The sequence below is a fragment of the Parasteatoda tepidariorum genome, chromosome 9, assembly GCF_982258835.1.
Source record: "Parasteatoda tepidariorum strain Cologne lab strain chromosome 9, Ptep-v5.0, whole genome shotgun sequence".
NCBI lineage: Eukaryota > Metazoa > Arthropoda > Arachnida > Araneae > Theridiidae > Parasteatoda > Parasteatoda tepidariorum.
Genome location: NC_141763.1, coordinates 102,430,914 through 102,455,192, shown reverse-complemented (window position 1 = coordinate 102,455,192; position 24,279 = coordinate 102,430,914). Strand labels below are relative to the sequence as shown.

The 24,279-nt window shown below is 27.3% G+C and overlaps 2 protein-coding genes across 2 annotated transcripts in view; one reads left to right on the top strand and one right to left on the bottom strand.

Annotated features, from left to right (window-relative positions):
- Positions 1–1,362: 1,362 nt before the first annotated feature.
- On the bottom strand, positions 1,363–2,943 carry Uba5 (Ubiquitin-like activating enzyme 5). The gene has a single exon (XM_016048808.5). The coding sequence runs from the start codon at positions 2,597–2,599 to the stop codon at positions 1,427–1,429; it is 1,173 nt and encodes a 390-aa protein (XP_015904294.3). The 5' UTR covers positions 2,600–2,943; the 3' UTR covers positions 1,363–1,426.
- Positions 2,944–3,034: 91 nt separating this feature from the next.
- LOC107436966 (tubulin gamma-1 chain) overlaps positions 3,035–24,279 on the top strand; it is a 29,583-nt gene continuing 8,338 nt past the window's right edge. Inside the window, exons 1-8 of the mRNA XM_043041307.3 lie at positions 3,035–3,175; positions 5,924–5,974; positions 6,971–7,032; positions 10,954–11,121; positions 14,190–14,338; positions 16,221–16,434; positions 21,332–21,481; positions 23,951–24,103. Coding sequence (XP_042897241.2) covers positions 3,127–3,175; positions 5,924–5,974; positions 6,971–7,032; positions 10,954–11,121; positions 14,190–14,338; positions 16,221–16,434; positions 21,332–21,481; positions 23,951–24,103 — 996 coding nt within the window. The 5' untranslated portion in view covers positions 3,035–3,126. The remainder of the gene's footprint in view (positions 3,176–5,923; positions 5,975–6,970; positions 7,033–10,953; positions 11,122–14,189; positions 14,339–16,220; positions 16,435–21,331; positions 21,482–23,950; positions 24,104–24,279) is intronic.

Below are 24,279 nucleotides of genomic sequence, written 5' to 3'. Positions count from 1 at the left end.
TTCATAATTTTCAGTTTAAATTATAGAAAAAAGATTTGAAGTTATTTGACAATTAATAATTTTTTGTTACTTTTGTAAAAAAATATGCATAGAGATTGTCTTTTAGCATTTCTTTAATTGTTTTTATGAACTACAAAGTTTTATTTTATTTTGAAAATGTGAGAGAGCTACTTTTTGAAATATATGCATTAAATAGTACAAGTAGATAATTTAAAAATGGCTGATAATAAAATTTAGTTATTATCCCTGTGGCAGAATTTTTTTGAGCTACCTGCAGCAAAACTTTCTACCACTAGTATCTTCCTGCAGGATACTTTTAATAATGACCAATATATATGTTACAAATTTAAAATATACTACATAAATTTGAAACAATATAAATTTACAAAAAAAAAACTATATAATTTTTTTAATAAAACCTGTAGTAATTTTTTATCATAATATTATGGATGCTATTCTCGCATTTTGGGGGGAGGGGGGACACAAATTATTTCTTTCCTTGCATTTTGTAAATAATCATCACAATGAAAAAAAATTTAAAAATTCTGAAATCTTTAGTAGCAATTGTCGAAAAAAGATCGACAACAAAATTGCACAAATCGGGATCCTCTAATGCGTGCTTCGTTTTGAGATTACGTTGTTGTAATAAATAATATCGCATAAAAAATATCGGATTTAAACACTATGGAGAAATCAATAGCAATAACTGCCAAAATTTAGATAGAATTATTGCCTTAAAAAGTAAATTCTAAAATCCACTTTTCAAATTTTCCATATTGTTTAAAATATATCAGGATATTTAAAATCCACGTAAAAATCAATAACTGCCGAAAATGAGTTTGAAACATGACATCGATTTAAAATACTATCGTCGTAAATCGAGCTTGTCAAAAAGTGATTATCTAAATCCCTGATTTAAATGTAACGTGTAAATTTCTGTATAAAAGAAAAGTAACTTTTTTTTTACTTTTCAAAAGAAAAATCTTTCTGCAAGAACTCTGTAGTGTTCTGCGACAATGTCGCTGCTATTCTGTCATGGGGTCTATTATATAATATTGCACATTTTGATAAATTTTACGGTGTTAAGCCAGAGCCTTTTCAGAGAGTCTTGCCTTTGTTTATTCCTAGGGAGAACACTGGATAATGTTCATATTTACTTTAAAATATTGTGACTCTATTGAATTGTTTTGAATCAAATATTAATCTTTTACAACATTTTTATCATATATTAGAAAAATATTACATAACATTTTCATAAAAACAAGCGCAGTTCATTATTGACTCTACTTTACTCTTCATAGTAATAGAAAAGCTCTTGTTGTGTTAAAAGAATGTAGTAGTCTGAAGATCATACGGGTAACATAATAACAAAAAAATAGCTTTAATGTAATCAAATAACATTTACAATATTAATAAGTTGTAAACTTTACATTGATTTTAATTTTGCCATTAAATCTTCTATATTTTGTTCATTCACATCAACACAGTTACTATCATCGTCTTCAATGACAGGTTTTTTATAAGCGACTTTTATGCCTTCAGCCACAAAATTTTGTTCTTCAGTGTCTCCACCACAACCCGTTTCCGAAACTAAAGAAATACCCCACTTGTTATCTTCGTGTACTACTTCTTTATCCTCAACTTCTTCGACAACTGGGACTTCTTTCTCTTGAGCCTGATACTCTTTTTGATGTGATCGACACAGTGAGTCATCACAGTCAGGATTAGGCTTGAGGGTCATGGTCGGAAAGAAATCTTCGAGAGCATTATAACCTAAATAATTTGACACTTTCCCGAATTTCAATAAATATTTCAGAACATTTTGAACTAAAAATCCAGCGACAACACCCATAGTAGTTGGCAAACTCGCAGCACAAACGCCATCTCTTTTCAGGGTTTTTTCATCGATGCTCGATGCAACAATCAAGGGTGGTGCACAGGCAAAACAAGCTGTTTCGCCTGGAATTATAAACTGAATATGACCGGACACAGCATTTTCACTCACTCCCGATTCGAACCAGGATAAATTTAGCTCATTACAAGCAGTGTTTATAGCCATTCTAGCTTCAAAATTATCTACGCAACTTAGTACTAGATCAACTTTCTTATCTTTGCCACCTGTATTGAGCACGTTCAAAAAGTGCTGAAAATTATCGACAGTCGTAATGTTATAATTATGAGTCTCGAATTGAACATCTGGATTAATGAAAGATAATGTTTTTGCGGCAGCCTCAACTTTGCTTAGTCCGGCTTGGTGAGGTTGAAAAAATAACCTATTCATATTCGCCAATTCTACTTTATCATAATCAAAGAGTATTAATTTACCAATTCCGCATCTGGTAAGCATTTCAGCTGTCACACTACCTACTCCTCCAACTCCAACAACTGCTACAGTGAAATTCCGTATAGTTTCATAGTTGTCGACGATTCCCATACGTTTCAAAGCCATCAATCTACTGTATGGATTGGAATCAACAACTTCTGAACTAATTTGATCAATTTTTTCTCTACCTTTAAAGTCATTCTTTTTCCTTTCAAGTTCTAATTCGGTTTCGAGTTTTGCTATATGTAACTTAAGCTTTTCTTCGACAGATGACATTTTGCAGAATAATAATTTAAACGTTTATATGCGATACAAGAAGTGAAAGTAAACAACTGTCTGCTAGTGCAACGTCAAAAATTTTGAATAAGACGGTTACAATTACTCATTATTTCTGAATTGAATCTGATATTGAATGACTCGTTGGTTTTCAGCAAATAGATATTCATAAATATTTTCTTTTTTCAGTTAAATTGAAAGGAATAACTTTTAATCTATTCGACACCAGTAAATGAAAAAATTAATTGCTGTACTCTCTCTATATTTTTTAATCGTAATCAAATAATTTAATGATTATTTATAGGATTTACATCAAGTGTTTATCATGCGCAAAAAAGGCGTTACTAATGTGACGTTTTACTTGTTTATTGGTTCTTCTTGAAAATTAACAGAAAAAACGTCCAGTAGTAAAACGTTGAGTATTCTGTTCTTTTTCATCTATGTAACCTTTCGCGCCTCTTTTCTAATTTGTAAAAACAAAATATTCTGAAATATTGTTGTTGTAAGATATTTTAAATAACTTCAAAATGCCTCGTGAAATGATAACTCTTCAACTTGGGCAATGTGGTAATCAAAGTAAGTTTAACTAAAAATTTTTATATTTTATTTACCGTTTTGTTTTTCTCCTTGCATATTTGTTGCTTTATTTGTTTTCAATAATAGTTTCCAATTAACGTAAAATTTGTTAATGGAAGAAATTCCTTTTTTTGATGCTAAACCAAGTGCATAAATAAACGGGGTATTTCCATATTCCTTCGAAATCTTCCTCCCTTACAAACAAAAAGTATAACCATATATACATACCTGCCAACTCTTCCGGATTTTCCGGAAGATTTTATTTTCATATTTAAAGTGGTAGCAATACTCAGGTTATTCCAATTAACTTTTTGAATTATGATGATAATTATAAATGAGTTTGACCTGCGCTACATATAAATAATTATAATAAATATATGAAAGCACAATAATCTTTGCGCAAGCGAATTTCATCGGGATCAAAATATAAGTATATTTTTGAGTCAGATTGTTTTTCGTTTATCGTTTTACAACCACTCTGAAAATCCATTCTCAGAAAGAGTGAAAGTTGGCAGGTAAGATATAAAATGAATGTATAAAACCACCGATTTTTGTTTATTTTTGATATGGAATACTGTTACAATGTATTATCTCCTCGTTGTGTCAGGAAGCTTTATATTTTAGCAAAATTTATAAGCATTCACGTTGTACTACTATTACTTCATAGGTTATTCTTTACTAATAGGTTATTTTCAGGTTGTAACAGTAAGAAAAAGCAAAACAAAAGTATTTTGTAAGTACTTAGTAAGAAAAACTTAGTGACGTTTAGTATTTAAAACAAAAGTAATTTTTTTATTTATTTTTTAAATGAGGGAATGATTTATGTTTAAAATGAAAATTTTAATGAATATTTAAGTATATGTCAGATCATGATACAGAAATATCCCCATAATTTTTAACCCCGAATTACCGTGATGGCTTATTTTTCATGATTGATTTTTATATCTTGATCAGGGGTCTGTCTGGACCAAATTTACTACCGTTTAGCGGTACCTTCACAAATTCAACTAAAGGAAATTACACAAAATACTTTTTCTTAAAATTTTATTCTTGTATCCCTTAAGAAGCGATAAATCCATATTTTTGTGTTGATTTTTTAATGTAATTTTTAATTTTCACAAATTATGCCTAAATTTTCACAAAATAGGTATCTCTTAGAAAAACCTAGACAGACCCCTATTGATATTAAGCCCCTGTTCTCTGACGCTTACCAACCCTGATGATTGCTTTGTTATAATTGCAGTTTCTTGTTATAAAACAGTTGAAATTATTCAACTAAAAGTATGTGTACATAAATCATTTTTTTAAGTAATCCTTTTTTGAAATAACATGTAAAATTGAAAGTATATCATTATAACAAATTTGGTGAGTTCACAACTGTAATTTAATAATTTTTGCTTACCAAATAAAAGGATGTATTTTACATATAATTTCTGTGTTCATTACTTTGTGCACGACTCTGAAAGTTGAGTTCTAAATCATTTAACAAATCTCTTTAACTATTCATATTAGTACCTATATTAATGTAATTTGCAACAAAAAAATAATAATAATTGTAAAACGGTTAATAAGATCAGACACAGATTTAAATAACTTTATCTTAAAATGTAACAAAGAATTACATTATTCGAATAATAAAAATAATCCTCTTAAACTCTTAATTTAGAAGTCAAATATATTGACAACAAGGGAAAACTGTGAGCCCATCACTAGATTTCTGAGTGTCTTCAAAACTTCTCATTTTCTACTACTATAAATGTTGATTTTGAAATATTCTATTTGAATAACTGAAAGATTTTATTTTTGGTCCAACAACATCTTTTAATTTTAATTAATAATGCTAGAGAAATAGCACAATTTGATAGCTGAAACTTAAGGAATATCCGCTAAGTATATTTATGACTCAGTTATATAACCTTATCTGCAAGATTCATTATTTGAAACTTTTTGGAAATCCAGTCATTTTATAAAAGAAAAATTCTGTGAACAGTTTTACGGTATCAAATTTTTATGGATTCCGAAAGGTCTTAATCTTATTATTTTAAGAAAATACAGTTGAAAATCTTGAAGTGTGTAGTTTTGTAGTTTCTTAAATCTCTCTCAACAGGTTTTAAAAATGATTCATTCTAATCAACATTAGAGATATCATAGAATTTTAATCGAAAAATTATGGGGTATCATATACTAAATAACTTCTGCATAAAAATATTGCGCAGTATAAACATAATTTTGTTTTGTTTTGAGATTATTGAAACCTTGCTTTGAAGTAATTTGATTTAAAAATTCTTGAACTACATTATTGATAAGAAGGAATATTGCCTAAATGGTACTGAATTAATGCAGATGATCAACTTGCAAGTAAGCAAAATTTTCACTGACTGCATAAACTGTCTTGGATGACTGGTTGTTTTCTATTTACTCTTTAAATTATTTCATTTTCTTGGAATGTTTTTTATAGTATTTCAAAAGACTTATGAACCCAAAATAGAACATTTAAAACATATTTTTTCTGGAAAGAGTAAAAATGTTTGAAGCTATTGATTTTGAATTTTTGTAAGATAAATTTTATGTAAATATAGAAACAGTTGTTGATATTGATTTATAATTAAAACATATTAGCAAATTTTTTTTCTTCTTCCCTTTTATAAGTTGATTCCTATACTCTTAATATTTAACAACTAACTTGTTTACTACAAATGTACCACATATTTATTATGTTCACTTTGAAAAATGTCTTGTTTTTTCTAGTTGGTTTTGAATTTTGGAAGAAACTTTGTGCTGAGCACGGTATTAATCCTGGTATGTTTCTTTTCGTTCATTAAGTTTTATAATCAATTATAAGTTTTATAATACTTTTGATTATAATATAATGCTATTGTAATATAATACTCTGTTATATTATAGTTTTAGTATTATATAATATAAGGTACATAATATTGAGTATATAGCTAATTTCATTATACAAAAACTCTATTTCATGTACTGAAAAATAAAAATTTTCTAGTATCCCTTTTTTAACAAATTTCTAAGTTTTTTTATTAATTATTTTAAATATTAAATTGAAAATTGTTTTTTTTTTTAAAAAGTATTTTGTACTACCTACTAATAAAAAAGTTTTTTAAAATTTTAATATAGTTTGTAGGTAACATCAGTTGCTCTTTTTCTATTTCCTAAATGTCATTTCATGTGTATTTTCAATATTTCCTGTTAATTTGAATCCTTTATTTGAAAATAAATAAAAAAAATTAATACATGTTTTACTCTAGGCGACGTCTGTCACATTTTATATTTTTATTCTAAATGAAACATTTATAATTTTTATACCTTTTTCTTATACGCATAATAATATTAGGCTGTAAGGACACAAGAGGATGAAAAGAAACATCACACTTATTATTAAAGCATAACATATTTATATATAACATATAAAACCTATTACACATATCATATTTACACTTTGTGGCAATAAATTTTATATAACATTTGGAAGTTTGCAAGAGAATGGACATTTGGAAGTAAAAAAAGAAACTTTATTTCAATTGTTTTTCCCCTTGCGACTAGAGAGGATAGCGCCATCTGGTGTGCTGCGAACTATTCGTTACAAGGCTATTAAGAGGCATCCAATATAATTTTTTTTAAAAAGAAATTATTAAATTTTTATCTTTGAAAAAAATAGTTTAAAAATAAGACCTATCAAAATTTAGCATTAGTCACCTTGGAATCTTATTGAATTAAAAAATGAATTCCTTTAGTAATGTATATTATTTCGTATTTAAGCACATTTTGCGATTGTAGATGGAGTTTTGGAAGACTTTGCTACTGAAGGAACAGACCGGAAAGATGTATTCTTTTATCAGGTATGTGTAAATTTCTCTAAAATTTTATTTCTTATATGTTTTTGGTATCAGGGGTCTATAAATCGTGGGATCTCTGTCGTGGTGCTTACAAAAAAAACAAAGAATACATTTTAATACAATTATCAGAGGTTTTTATTGGATTATAAACAACCTGGATCTGTGAAAGGCCTTGTAGATATTAGAAAGCTGGCTCCTTTACATAAAAAAATTAAGAGTCCATAATTATTTTTGTCATTAATTGCCAATATGGCAAATTAACTTTTTAGCAAATTAAAAATTTATAAAAAAGTGTAGAAGGTTATAAAAATGTGCATTGTTAAATTTAAAAATATTATTTATTATTATAATAATTATACTGTAAACCAGGTATAACTTAAAAATTGGTATTCAGTATTGACAAAAGTAATTCAGCTATAATTTATAAAAAATTATACCGTTATAGTTAAAGAAAATTAAACTAACCAGGGTTGTATTTAAATTATATATTGGTTCGTAAACATTGTTATAATTTATTTTTAATTTCATGGATCATTTTTAACATATAATGTCCTTTAATAAAGTAATATAATAGATCGTATAGAATTTGGGATAATTATTTAATAGTTTACACTTGCATTGTGAAAAATTTAAATCAAAAATCAAATAACGTATCTAAAAATTTTCAAATAATTACAATGTGATTCTAATGTTAAATTAATTAGTATATTCATACCTTAAAACTAACATTTAAATTCAGTATTTACTATTTCTCCAACGTGCTCGTGCAGGCCATCCACGTGACTCGAAATCTGTTAGCAAAATTAATCTGCTAAGCTAAACAGCAATTTGGACTGGAATTAATTTTAAGCAATGATAATTGGCATTATTTAACGAAATATTTAGTTATTTAAAAAAAGAATTATAGATAACCTTAGAGAATCATGGCACTAGACTGCACGTGCATGAACTTTATCCCTATTCAAAGAACTAGCACGAGGCATAGTCAGAATTAAAGACTAATATAACTTTTAAAAACAAAATTGTATTAAAACATAATTCTTGGTTACAATACATATAAAACATTCTTCGTTAAACAATAATTAGAATGTCTTAGGAATTCAAAATTTTGGTGCAACATCTCCAAAACAAAATTTCAACTGTTACAACAATTTAATATATATTATGGAAAATAATTCACATTTAACAACTTATAAAAATTAGGCTGGGTTTAAAAAAAAATTATTCGCACGTGGTTTAAGATTATCGGCGTAATTAGATTTTTAAGTATCTATTTTAAGTTAATTTAATATTATAACAATTTTCGACATTGTTAAATTAAGACGGGTTTCTAATCGACAAAATAAAATTAATTACTAATTTAATATGCTAATTCTAAATTAAAAATACTTATCGGTCACCCGGTCCCTGGATCCAGGGCCTAGTAGCCCTAAAACGTCTACCTAAAAAAAAAACCTGCTACCTTTAAGAAAAAAAATTAAGAGTTTGGCTAACGCGCTCTGCGTCGAAAATTCGGAAAAAAGGAGGGAGAAAAACAGCGCCCTCTGGCAAACTCTGATAGGCTCTCATACCATTACGTCACTCCTACTCATCCATTACATCACTCCTCTTCAGCCATTTACTGCCTGTTGGGGAATAATCGTTTGCGAAAACTCAAAAAAGGTGGAAAATCGCTTGCATGCGACCCAGCCACCAGCCAATTGTACAAAACAGATTAAAACATTAAAAATAAAATAAAAATAGTTTTAACAATTCAATTAATGGTTCGTGATGTCTCGATTTTTTCTTGTTTATAAAAATTTATGTACCGATGAAAATAATATATACCAGCATCATACAAGTAAAAAATTAAAACTTGCTTTAAATCAATTAAAAACCAGCCTTAAAAGAGTTCAAATCATTAATTTTAGGCGCTTACATCATTTTACTACACTATTTAATTAAGACCCTATTTATTATTATAGTTATTTGTTATAAGACGATAAATAAAGAAATGTGAATGATAAATCTATCATTGACATGTAAAAGTTATATCTTCTAAAAATGGCATAAGAAACATTAAAAAAAGGATCTAATAGAGTATTGCTAAATTTTTTTTATCCCTTTCAAAATCATAAACGTAGAGGAAGTATTGCGAAAACTCTATTATTTAAAAATCACGTTGTGATGCAATCATTTTTTTTCTCTTTTGCCATATAGAACTCTGGAATGTTGACAGTGAGAATGATAAAATGAAAAACAAAAATGTGGTCATTAGATATAAAAAAAAACTAAAAAAAGTTTGTGAGCTATAAAATTAGAATGATCAATTTTATGTATTTTTTATTAAGATTATCTGTAGTGTCTTATAAAAGTAAGTAGTTATAGCAAAATAATTTAACCACCTGCTGCTCAGAAACAAACGGATTAAACTCTAAATTTGAAAAAAATTTGAGTTCCTTTTATGAGTTAAACATAATCATTTTTAGATTTAAAGAAAGCATTTTTTTTAAAGATATTTACTTTCATCTTCTACCTAATGAATTAAATATTTTAATAAAATATATATTTTTAATTTCTATAATTAATGTGTTTATTTGATTTTTCTAAGATGTTTATATTGAAAGCTTTTTTTACAAATAAGAGTAAAGTGTCTCTAAGACTATGGGATTTTGTGACCAACAGTGTGGCAATGTGATTTGTGATAAGCTTTGTACACAATGCTGCCTTTATGATGCTGGTACCAATTAATGTAAAGCTGGATGGGCTTCAAACTGCCACTGAGGATCAAATCCTATCCTTCACATTGACTTTATCCACTAAGCCACCGTGCCTTCTTCTGTGTACTTATTGCCCATCATATCGATAAATATTCAGTAATTTTGGTACATATTCATTTAAGGAGGCAAGTGGCTGGGTGGCGCAGTTGGTTTGTCGTCGGCCTTCTGAGCCCAAGTTTGCGGGTTTGATCCCCGGCCCAGACACCGGATTTTCGGGATGCAGAAAATCCTCAGCGGCCATGTCGTATGATTATGCGGCATGTAAAAGATCCCTGAAGTGCCTTATTGGCTCTTGGCATTTCCGGCAAAATCAAATTCCTAGTGCACTTTAGCATCCATATAGAGTCTCGGTGCTGCCATCTAGTGTGGCAGAAACTAGACGTCCAAATTAACATGACCAACGGTATCTCACCCATTGTGGTGGTGGTCCTGAAAGAGTGGATACCATCTCTGGAGAACGCACTAGGTCTGCTCATCGAGAAAAACTGATTGTGCAGCATATTGGGGGGGGGGAATCATTTAAGGAGGCTGTAACCGAATCACTCCATTTAGATAAACTGAAAAATTTTTCTGCAAGCAATTATAATTAATGCTTAATTATCGCAATATTAATTAACTCTTGAAAATAGCTTCAACTCTTTCGTTGCAACCTATTTTGGCCAAATTCGTGTGAAAGTCATTGCTTTTTAAAAAAATGTTTTAATTTTTTAAAACTTTATATTTATTATAAATATCAAAATGCTCGAAAGTCAAAGACGTAATGGCGGGAAAAGTGCAGCTTTGTGTAGTAGCTGAATTCTCATATAAATCCCTGCTAGATTGATCTGTGGGTTAAGATTGGAGAATTTTGACTCTTTTTTTTTCTTTTTTTTTTAAATGAGTAATATAAAAAAAATTTCCGCTATGTATACAAATATTGATTGCGAGGTAAAAAAGAGAATTTTGACCATTTTTTCATTTATAATGAGTAATACTAAAATTTTTTCCTCTATGGTGACAAATTTTCCACGAACAGCGTTCCCTTGTTTGTGTGTATTATAACTATTATTGAAGGTAGCATTGTTTAGTTAATTGTAGTAATGGGAACTACTTGTATTAGGTGCTGTAGAAATATGTCTTTATGATCCCCTTTGAAGAATAATTGACAACTTTTATTTTCCTTTAGGCAGACGATGAACATTACATTCCGAGAGCAGTGCTCCTGGATTTGGAACCTCGAGTGATACACACAATAATGAATTCACCTTATGCTAAGCTGTATAATCCTGAAAATATTTATTTATCAGAAGCTGGAGGAGGAGCTGGAAACAATTGGGCTGTTGGATACACCCAAGTATGACACATTTGGCATTCATTTATTTTATTTGGAAATTAATTAGTATAACAGGTAGTTGAGTTTAATTGGATACTTGCAATTCAAGAAACGATCATGACACCCACACATGTGACCGATGACGTCAGCTCCAGCTGATCGTTTATAAACAAAATGTCGTGTCTCCACATAAGTTAGAATGTTAATTATCGTGAAGTTAATGAAATACAGTGGCTTATCGCACATCGAATTTAAAATATAATTCTTTTTTGTCTTCTTCTTTTAACTTAGATGATTTATTATTTGCTTACATATTTTATTGTAACTGTGATATATTTTTGTTTTGAGTACCTGGCAATTTCGATACTTGATTAGTTTATGCTCTACATGGCTTTATGCCTCTCATTGTGTTAAGTAAAAAATATATAATGAAGAAACTGAAAACTTTGTATAGAATGTGTCATTAAAGAGAATTTATACTTGATAGACTTGACTCAATTGAAGTAGAATGGAAAGAACTGTTACAAACCTAAACAAATGCCACGTTTCAACAACCCATCAGAATCGATATACCCCTACTGTGTCACTTGCAGGTATCCCATTAGGGTCATTCAAATCAGGGATGGCAAAAAACTGTCGTTAGAAATAGGTTTCTTCTAACCCCAGTACAAGAAATCACTGTTGTCAACTCTACTGGATTTTGCCAGTTTCTCCTGGTCTACTTGTTTAATAAAAATTCTTCTAGAAAATCATTTAGAAAATTTTAGTACTTAGTTAATTAATTTAGTTAATTTATTTTAGAAAATTCCCTAAAATTGAGTAAGTTTCCTGAAAAAAATTCCCTGTTAAAATAGAATTTGTTGCACAGATTATCGCTTGCTTGAATATTTAAATAAATATCCCTAATATATAATGAAGCAAGCGTCATTTGTTGAAATCAGTTTAAAACTCTTTGTTCTAAAATGTTCGGTTAATTTTTATTCAAAGTTCCCTTTTGAACTTAATTTTAAAAAAATCTTTAAGTAATGATGTGTTAAATATCTATTAATTATGAGTAAACATAATACGTAACATTTCGAGCTTATTAAATAGCAATCGTAGCTGGAAAATATTAGTTTTTCTATTTTGATGGCTATAAAAATCCCTAAAATCCTTATGTGTAAAATATTTAGTACATGCAACAATTATGAAATTTATCTTTTGTATAATCTACTAGATTTTTTCCTATCCATGTTAGCAGCTGTGAAGAAATAGAAGAAACTTTGTTTTAATTAAAAAATATCAAATATTTAACCAATAGTTTATAAATGCAATCTAGTTAAAATAATAGTATCATTATACTTGCTATTTGACACATCATTTAAAATTAAGAGAAAATTAAAAAATAACTTGGAAAGAAAAAAATACATTTAATAAATTTCTTAAGAAATCACTGCATTTGTTTATTTGTTTCAATGTTTTACATAATGAAATGTAGTAGAATTTAATTTTATAATTATATGAAGAACTGTTAAAGTACCATAACCAAATTTTATAAATTAAATTGACAAATCGCAAAAACAAATAACATAGCATATTGATTTTAAAATCAAAAACTGTTATGTATTGGATTATGCTAAAGGTATTAATAAATGATTTTTTAACTTATTTTATTTTTGCATAATCAATTTTAATGTTATTTTTTCTCAAATCAATGAATTTTCATTTATAAAATAATGAGAAAGCAAATAAAATTGAAAAAATTTGATAAAATTTAAAACTTTTTTAATATTCTGAACTGAAAATTATGAAAAACCAATAATTTTACTGTGCATTTCTTAATGTCGAATATTTATTTATAATATGATGACAATATATTTCTTTATAGCATAGTAGTTTTTTTTCTCTCTTTCATATTTAATAGCTTTAAAGTGTCCTGGTTTGGATTTACAAATATAACCTCACAATAAAAAATATATACTTGTTTTTTACTGTTAAATAATATCTATTTTTTTTTAGAAAAATTATTTCACCATCCCATTAAATTGTAAACAAAATTAGTATCTAAAATAGCTATGAAATACATATATAGGCTAAACAAGTAATATAAAATGAAAATCAAGCCACATTTTTTAAAAACATTTATGTAATTTTATCTTAAAACAGGATGTTCAGAAAGCTAAAAAATGATATAAATTCACATAATTTAGATATAAATCTACTTTATTTAAGTAAATAAGAATAACTTGAATCTAAATTAAAAATAATTCGTTTTAATTAATTTTTTTATTTTTACCACATATTAATTTATTTAAGAATTAAGTAAAATGAAATGCATTTTTTTGTTTAAAAAAAATTATCAAAACTTTTTTATCTTTATTCAAACTTTATTTTCTAAAGATATTTATTAAAAGTTATTGAAACTTGAAATGAAAAGCACTATAATTCTGGAGAAAATTTCAAACTAAAAATACTGTGTTCTGGGGAAATATAAAGCTCAGAATTTTCTGCATCCCAGCTTTAAAAGTAATTTGATAAAGTATTCAGCCCATAGTCTTTTCAAAACCTAAAAAATGCATCTTTCTTACAGTAAGTTGTATAAGCATTTACTTGGACTCATGGATTATGAGTAATTAAAAGTTCATTTTGTAATTGCTATTTTTGTAATTGTAATTGATATACTTATGATTATGTAAATTAGATACAACTGTTCTCGTTTTTAAGAATATAAAGTATGAATACAATTCACCTATTCATAGTATTTTTTATTTGATTTAATTAATTATAAAAAAATGTACCATATTGTTAAATGAAAAATTATCCACTGGATTTAAATTTATAATAAGGTTCTGATTGAGAAAGGATATAATTCTTTAAATTTAAAATTTATTTAAAGATTATCACTCAATTACTAGTTTAAGTTTCTTTTTCCATGCATTTTGGGAAATGATTCTTATCTTACAAAAGAAGAAAACTGTCTATTTCTTTCTGATGAAGTTTTAATGTTTTATTTTATTGATAAATAATTATTTCTTCTCTGATATTAATTTGTAGGTTCTCCTTTTGAGTTGTAGTTATAATTCATTTTAATATCTTATTTTAAAATTTAGGGTGAAAAACTATACGAGGAGATTTTTGATATAATTGATCGTGAGGCAGATGGGAGCGATAGTTTGGAGGGATTCATTTTATGCCATTCAATAGCTGGTGGAACTGGATCTGGAATGGGCTCCTACATGTTAGAAAGAATAAATGACAGGTGTTGTAAAAATTTATGTGGTTTTCTAAACATATATGTAAAATTCAGCACTTATTATTAAATTATAAGTCTGTATGTTTTAATTAAAAACATATATTTTTTTTCTCATTTATTTTTGTAAAATGAGGTTAATTAAATTAATATATGCCTGTTTTATTTTTTAAATATATTTATAAGCTGAGCAAAAAATAAATTCTTTCATAAAATTAGGTAGTTTATTTTTTAAAAATTATGATACTACTATGTTAATTTTCTATTATTAGTTGTAAGTTGTAAGCGCGGTAGCTATGTGGAAGAACATGTGCGCTTGAAAGATAGTAAATTTTTTTGAACCGTGTTATGGTACTTATCGTTTAAAGGGTATCCTCGAGTAAAGATGGTCAACACGTAAAAACAACAACAGATTGACTTTTATTAATAATTGTACTATTGATACTATAAAATATCACAGATATTATATATAAATATAATAGTTGGATGTGTCTAAAAAAGCAATTGCTAAAAGATATTGCTTTTTAGACCCATTGGAACAAGAAAGTGGGGAAAGCCGCAGTTGAGATGGGCTGTCTCGGTGGAGTCTGATTTATTTGCTATTAATGAAAAGAATTGGAGATCAAAGATATAAATCGGAAGTCGTTATGGTGAAATCTTCAGAGGAAGGTATTGTTGTGGGTGTTGATAAATTTTATTGAGATAACAAAAATATTCATCAATATAAAAATAATTAAAATTAGAAAAATGTTTTAAACATCAAAATATATTTTTTACAGTAACTCATGATATTGAAATTTGTACCTTATCAGTTATAGGGACCAATGTTCATGTTGTTGGCAACAATTTGGAAAGGCAATTGCCAACACATAATCTCTATTACCGATAAGTACCCATCTAATATACCATATATTCCGGCGCATAACGCTCACCCGTAATTTCTAAAAACTTTTTTTAATACACTCTTCGTATAACGCGCACGAAAATTTGGATTGTACATGTGCAATATCTGGTCTAGTATCAATAGAAAACCAGAAAGCCTTTTAGTGTGGGACATGTTTTCGTCCCACCTTACAGATAATACAAAAAAATTGTTGAAAGAATGTAACACCGATATGGCAGTTATTCCGGGCAGATTAACACCATTTCTTCAGCCATTGGACGTCTGCTTAAACAAACCATTTAAAGCCAATTTAAAAAAACAGTGGAACACTTGGATGTTGGAGGGCGAGAAAATCTTTACGAAAGGAGGATATATGTGCCATGCGAGTTTGGAAACAGTGTGCAAATGGATATTAAAGGCATGGGATGAAATTAAGCCTGAGATGGTTAGAAAATCATTAAAAAAATGCAGCATTTCAAATAATCTGGACTGATCAGAAGATGACTGTTTATTTATGGATGAGGATAACACAGATGATGAAGGCGAAACAGATTGTGATGACGTGCCTGAAGAAATAACGGAAGACGAATATAATGAACTATTTATGTAATAACGGAAATCAATAAAGTATATAGGTAAAGGTATGTTATTTCTTTAAAATAAAAGTATTTTTCTGTATTTAAATTTTTTTTAATCTATAATTTTTTATATTCGGCGTATACCGCGCACCCGTACATTCCAATGTTATTTTTTGTATTAAAAGTGCGCATTATACGCCGGAATATACGGTATGGCTTATTTTGCTAAGACTTTAAATGAGGTTTTCATTTTACGAAAATGTTTTGTAAACAACTTCCGTTTATTTCTTATCTAGTTTTACATGTGATTTCTACAAATTTATTAAAATATATTCTTCCAGTTAATACAAATTGTTATTCAATCAGTTAAATAATAATAAGATTTCTGTTTACTTACCTAGTTAAATGATTATTATATCTGTTTTCTTAGATTTCCAAAAAAGTTAATTGAAACTTACTCAGTCTTTCCAAATCAAGATGAAATAAGTGACGTCGTTGTTCAACCTTATAACTCTTTACTGACATTAAAGAGATTGACACAGAATGCAGATTGTGTTGTGGTGTTAGATAATACAGCCTTAAATCGAATTGCTGTGGATAGACTTCATATTACTAATCCAAGTTTCGGTCAGATAAATTCTTTGGTAAGTTTTATTTCTAGTATTTTTATTATTTAATCAGCTTAGTTTTAATATAAAGAGTGAAACTTATTCTGAAGTAGTTGTTTATTTTGGCAAGTTTATGCAAAAAGTATTAATTTATAAATTTTTATTGAAACAGAAAATACATAAAGAATACTAAAAAAAGATTTTCTAAATAAATAAGCTCTCCTTATCCCACATATAAAGAATGCTTATTTTTCCCTACCGAATTTCAATTTTATTTCCTAAAGAAACATTCTTTCTATTGAACTTAACTCAGTGATTTCGCTTGTACATTATATCAAGTCAATTAGACACACAATTCTCTGATGCGAAAAAAATGTACGAGCTGATTTGTACAAGCAAAAGTACAACCAAATTTTAAATATAGGGGGCAGGGTGGACCATATTCCATTATTTTAATGCTATTAGATTTTTTTCAATTTATATGTTTAGTACTACAAATTCTATGAAAGAATCGCAGTTTCAGTTAAAATGGGCCACTTTTATTTCAACAAGTCTTTAAAATTCAACAAGTCTTAACTAAAGTCTTTAAAATTCAAGTTACACAAATTTCATACAAAATTAGAAGCTTACAAATATATCACACAAAAATTATTTTAAACTCATCTTTGCTACAAATGTGCATTTTTTAATTTTATTCACAAAGGTTATATTTAACTAGTTATATGCAGATTAAATAACCAAAATTTGTCAGAATTTTTTTTTTTTTTTTATCTTGTATTAAACTGGAACAAAATTTTTTGAATTTAGATCTGAACAAAAAAACCATTGCAAATGGAATATTTTATACCTACATTCACAACAATTATGCAAAAAATTTGCCGTGCAATTTAATTTAAAAAAAATTCTATCAAACATTGCATTTTTTAAAAATGAATTGTGATTTAGAATAAATTCTTTACACGAATACGACATTTTGATTGTGTCTATGTTTCTTAATGTAAATTAAATTTTTGTATAATGGCAATAAAAATATTTTATATTCAACAAATGTCTATAAATAATAATTCATAAAAATGATATAATTCTTATTATTCATGAATCTCATACAGGAAATATCAATTTTACATTTCACAGCTAATATTTTATGTGTTTTTTTCCTAATTTTAATTTGCTATGAATCATTTTAAACAATTATGTCATTTGCCATTACTCAAAATCAATTAGTATACCAAAAATTTTTTATTAATGAAATTAAACAAATAATTATGTGCTGTAAAAATAATCTTTTTTTTTTATATTTAAATAAATATATTTTGTTTACTTTCTACTCTTTAAAAATAGATTTTAGAGGCTGAAAATTATAATGGAATTACTTCATTGGATAACATTTATCTTTCGATATTGTTTTTGAATACATTTTTGTTACCTGGTCCATGATGCAGGTGTTTCATTAGTCCTAAATAAAAGCTTTGATATCACAAATATATCTATTTTTCTTGTTTGGAAATGCCTTGTTTTGTGTATCATTAGAAATAATAATTGTAAATGTAAATATTGATAGATGGATAAAGAGGCAGAGAATTCATATTTTTAATAGAGACCAACTTTAAGTAAAAAGAAAACCAAAAATTTGGAAGTTCTCAAGTTCCGTAGTTTCCAAAGCCTAGTGGAATCAATGGCAACTAAATCATGTATAGTCTTTTGCAGATGGCTTCATTCATATGAAAATCATTAGATAACCATGAACTTGTGCAATCTTCAGGAGAACTCTCGTGTGGTGATGAGTACTATGATTATGAGCATGAGTATAGTTTGTCTGAAGTAAGAACTCCCCATGCCATTCACCTGGACCTGTGGCAGTGACTATTTTATAACTATTTCAAGTAGGGGTGTGGGGTCACTGTTTAGGAGCAGGTTTTGGCTCTGTTTGGCGAGAAAAGGGGAATCTTTTTCTTCAGTCTATTGTGTTAGCCCTAGAGTGAAGAAAAGCTACCCTCCCTGAAATGTGCTATTCTTGTTTCTATAGCAACATATAGTCCCAGACTTTGTGGCGAGGGGAGTTTTTGACATAGACAAACTATAACTTAGGATATGGGTGTAGAATGAATAGTTTCGTTTTTATCTTGGAACATGTTGGCATAAAAATTTTTGCTTTGCAGCTAATCGAATCCTTCATTCCTCCAGTTAGACTCAAAAGTTGTCCATAATTTTCTTTAAAAACAGAAAGTGTCCTTAAATATATTTTAGTTATTTAACATTTCAATAAATGTCCTGAAATTAAGTTAACAGGAAGAATAAATACTATTTATCTAAAAAGGAATTAAGGAAATTTCCAATTCAGAAATTATGTTATATGCCGTAAAACAAAGTAAATAGCAAAATAAACGACCAAGTCTTTATAGCGTGTCAAGTACGATATTCATCTACTTCCAGTGTTGATACAATTACCATTGATTTGATGGCATAAAATTCAGGGTTGGCAGGTTTTTGACAGTTTAAACCGTCACGTCAAAAACCTCACTGTCAAAAATGTCGAAAATGTCAAAAACCTATATTCATATGTAAAATTTAATTAATACATAAAATTTATATATTTTTTTATAAAGGATAGTGTTTCTAAATGTTCTAGAAAAAATAAATTTAAAATTTTAAAGAAACACTTATATTTTGAATAGTAACCAAAATCTTGTACTTTTGAAAACATACATCTTTTGTAATATTATGTATTCATTTTCATGTGTTATTGAAAATTTGCAGTGATATTATTAAGACATTTATTTATAACCAAATTTAGTGTATAGTATAGATTATACTAAAAATTAGACATTTTTAAAGATAAACATTAGCAGTTTTGTACATTAGACATCTTCTTTTAAAGAAAAATCTTTTTAATATTCTTTTAAATCTTCTTAATAATCTTTTTAACATAAGACAATACAAATTTAAGTGCTTTCTGTTAAATACACAGAGTAGTTAGTGTCGATTTACAGTATATTCAGCCTATTCATTTACTATGCTGAAAATTTAGTTTATCCAAATACTTGTGAATTTCATTTTGCTGAATACGATATAGTTTTGTTGAATATCTAAATATTCAGCTGTTGAATAATTACTTCTTGCTTTCAAGATATGCATTATTTGTATTCTTAATACAAGTGGAGAGAAAAAAATTAAGAGATAAAAATTGTTTTAAAATGATAAGTGTAATAATTATAAATAAATATAATAAACAATATGAATTATATTTATCATTATTCATAAATATAACTACTTTTAAATTCAAATTAACATACTGGATAATAAAGATATTCGGTAAAACATTAAAAAATTTTTTTTATACACTTGTATCAAGTTTGTATTTATACAACATAACTTGTAAGTTCCTTATAAATATTAGTTATATGTTCCTTATATGTCAAAAATCCATAGTAATAAACTTTTAATTTTCTTAAGTATCAAAAAAAAAAAACTTTTTTTTTTAAATATAAATATTTCAACAATTTTTGTGCAATATTTTGTGCACATGCATTTGAATATAAATTTCTGAGATTTTAAATCTGTTATTTTACCTTAATTTTAATTAAAAAATATTTTAAAACCTGCTGATTACCTATAGTATAATTAAATTTCAATATAATGCATGGCAACTGTTGGTAGTTTTGAAGTTTATATATTTTCTTGGCAAACTTCAGTTTTTGACATTTTTGACGGTTTAAACCAGTATTATACCCTTGTCATGTCAAAAACCACTTTTTGACGTCAAAAACCCAACCCTGATAAAAAAAGTACTTGATGTGGGAGAAATATATGAAAAACTCCTACCTCTCTACTTCCCCCCCATCACCCCCTATCATACTGTATTGTTTTTCACAAAGGAATCCTTGTATTTTGCTACTACTTAATGATTTTCTATATTTAGACTATTTTCTATCCTTTTTTTTGTAAATAAAAATCCAAAAAAGAAATTTTTGGGTAACTTCGAAATCTGAGTTTTTTTTTAAAAAATGTTTCTTTAAAGTGCAGGAACAACTATTACCAATTGCATGTATCCCAATCTGTGTTGGTATCGTGCAAATTGCTCCCATTGGAGAATAAGCATCCTAAAACTGTCCTTACGTTAGAATGCAATTTTATCCTTAATTTTTGTGTTTTGGACTTCTAAATTCCAAATAATTTTTAACTTACAACTATAATAATAATATATAAATAATTTTTAACTTTTTAATTTACAACTATAACTGTTACCAATTGCATATATCCGAATCTGTGTTAGTATCATGCAAATTGCTCCCATTAGAGAATCAGCATCCTTAAATGGTCCTTAAGTTTGATAGCAATTTTATCCTTAATTTTTATATTTTGCTCTGTTCCTCCTGTGCACCCTTATTAGAAATGTGCTCTTTCTTTGTTACCATATCAGCAGACAGCACTAGACTTATAGCCTGGTGAATTTTTTCTCAAAGCTGAACAGTACTTTATACTATGTAGACTAATGCAATAAAACTTGAATAAAGCGCAAATGAAAGTGCAGAATGGAAATACCATTGTTACAGTTCAATAAGCCGGAACCTTCCTCAGTGTCTAAACACCAAAAGTCTAGATACTAAGTGGTGTTTAGACACTGGGGAAGGTTCTTGTTTATAGAACCGAAATAATACGATTTCCTTTACTAGACATTCATATTTGCTTATTCACATTGTTTTTTTTCTTTAGTTGCATTACTAACTAATATTTAAATAATTTCTTTAAGTGTATAGAATTGCTGTAATAAATCAAAGAGTCTCTTTTCTGAATAGCTATGCTAGTTGAGTATAGCAACAGAAAATGCTTTATAAGATCTGGTGTCTTGTTTCAGTGCTTATTTTGATAATTAAATTGATAAAAAGGTCTTATTATTGTTTAAAGAGATACAATTGTGAAGTTTTTTTAACAGGTTTCTACAATCATGTCAGTCAGCACTGCCACTTTGCGCTATCCTAGCTACATGAATAACGATCTAATAGGCTTACTCGCTCCTTTAATTCCGATGCCTCGCTTACATTTCTTGATGACTGGATATACTCCTCTCACTACAGATCAAGAGGTAATTAGGACTCTTTATATCTTTTTGAAACTTTTTTCTTAATATTGTTTGAAATTAGTTAATTAATATTCTCTCATAAATGCTATGCCATCTCGACAGAATTTTCCAGTATATTTCTAAAGAGGCGCTAACTTTTACCATTTATCTTTAGTTATTTCGATTTTGTATTCAATAACGGTCTTAAACACTTACTTCCTTAGTTGCCAAGTACAATTCACTGCAAAGTTTTGAAAAAACTTTTAAAATTTTTTTTGCTCATGTGCAGTTTAAAATAACTCCCTCAAATACTTATATCTTTTGCACAGTTTTTAACGAAATTTTTTTTAAATGTTAAATCAGCAATTTTGCAACTTATTTTAAATTGCTCCCAAAATTTGGTTTGAATATTTGTAAAGTCATAGCAAAAAAATTTTTTAAATTTTTTTTTATAAAAATGTCCATATTTCCATAAATATTTACTCTAGGTTTACGAAACTTTGTGCAGATAACAACTAAAGTAATCAATGCAATTTACAAATTTACTGCTTGATTTTCAGGCATAGGTTGTTCAAAAATTCCATGTTTTCTTTCTTCTAATGTTTTCTTTCATAATTTATTGTAAATCTCTCAAACATCTGAAAGCTTTAAATGTTATTGCTAAGTGTGAAAAATCACTTGAACTAAGCACCTCTAAAGTTACAAAATAATCCTTTAAATATTTATTGAAATTTTTTAAAAATTGTCATAAGCAGAAAGTGTCTCTTCCATTATTGTAGAGTAGTGTATATATCTAAAAAAAAAGAAGCAAAAAAGAGATTAACAGAGAAAGTTCAGAAAAATAATGTTAAGTTTCATTTATTGCGCATAAGCATATTGTCGATGGAAAATAAGTTAAAGATACAAAGAAAACCTGAAAAAAATTACTTTTTATAATGAAGTATGTAATAGAAATATAGAAAAAGTTTATTAATAATTTTTCTTCTCTTTAAAAATAGATATATTTTTCCAGGTTTTCTTGGTATTTAACTTTTTATGTGTATATATATATATGGGTCATTCTCACGAAAACTGTCTTTTTTCAGTTCATAAAATCCCAAAAAAGTAAAGTGAATAAAAAGCTCTGAAACTTTCTATATTAATAGAAATATGTAATGGCATTATAAAGAAAGTATATATCCTATAAATTATACTTAATATTTAAATTAATTAATTTCTTAAATAATTAATTTATAATAATTAATAATTAATTTAATAAATAAATTAATTAATTTAATAAATTAATTAATTAATTTAATAAATCAATTTATTAATTTATTTTTCAAATTAATTAATAAGTAAATTAATTATTTTCACTATTTAAAAAGTGAGGGACCGACACTAATAGTGAGGGAATGATATTTTATTTTAATACATGTTTTTATCTAAGTTACATCTACCTAAAGTTTGAAAATGATAACATACTAAGTATATCTAATATTTATTATAATTTAGTCTTATATATTTAATAGTTTTTACAGGTTTGGGAAATAAAATTGGCTGGCACGATTGAACAAAAAAAAATTTAATAATATTATACTCATCTTGAATCATTCCCTCACTTCAGCGTCATTCCCTCACTTTATACACTAGTGAGGGAATGACGAATTCAATAAAATTTAAAAATAACAGTTAGGCTTTATTAATTTCTGAAGTCAATCACATACAATTATATTCATACAAGAAAGCAGCATATAATTATCCACTTTCTCGATGAAGTTGTATTTTATTTTACTCTAAAAAATGACATGAGGGAATGACAAATGTAAAAAATTTTACCTGGTTTGATTCATTCAAATTTATTCCACAGCAAAGCTTCTTTAAGTTGAAGATGGAAACATACTGCAATTTTGTTCTATGATGCCAGTTGTTAACTTCTGAAGTTTTTATTAAAATATTTTTATTCTAAGATGATTGCAGGTGATAAGAACATTGTTGTGAGGGAATGACGCGAAACACTGGGGACAAAGTTTAAAATAGTGCTGTGTTAATATTTTTATCAGAAATTAAATTTAAAATTTATTTTCTGAATTCTATATTTCAATATTCTCAAATAAAAAACATAAATTTGTAAAAAAAAATTTTTTATTTCAGAAACAATTTTTTTCTTTTTTTAAATCAGCAGTGGGGACAAGTGAGGAAATGACATATTGGTATATTTTTATTACCTAAAATTAATAAAAAATAAAAATTGATAATTTTATTTTCATTCTTTTGTTAGCTTGCATTCTGAAGGACACTTTCCATGAAAAAATTTTTTTCGTAAGTTGTAAAACAAACATAAAATATACTGGGGACATGAAAATGACTGTTTTTGTGAGAATGACCCATATATACATGTGTGTGTGTGCAATGGATTTCTTATTACATTTCCTGATGTTAATATAATTTCAAATAGTTTATTAATCCTTTTATGACCTTTATGTACATAATATTTTTATACTTAAAAATTAGGTTGCAAGTGTGAGAAAAACCACAGTTTTGGATGTGATGCGACGGTTGTTGCAGCCGAAAAATATGATGGTTTCTACCGCTTATGATCGAAACTCTAGTCATTGTTATATAAGCATTTTGAATATCATTCAAGGGGAAGTAGATCCAACACAGGTGATTATTTAATTTTACTTAAAATCTTTGGATACTGATAAATCTTACTTCTCAAATGCTATTCAAATAGTTAATTTATGTATGAGCATTTAATCCTTTTATTGTTAATGTATTTCTTGGCATTCATGAAACAGATTTTTTTACTTCTTCTGAAAAGTAGCTGATTCGCTTTATTT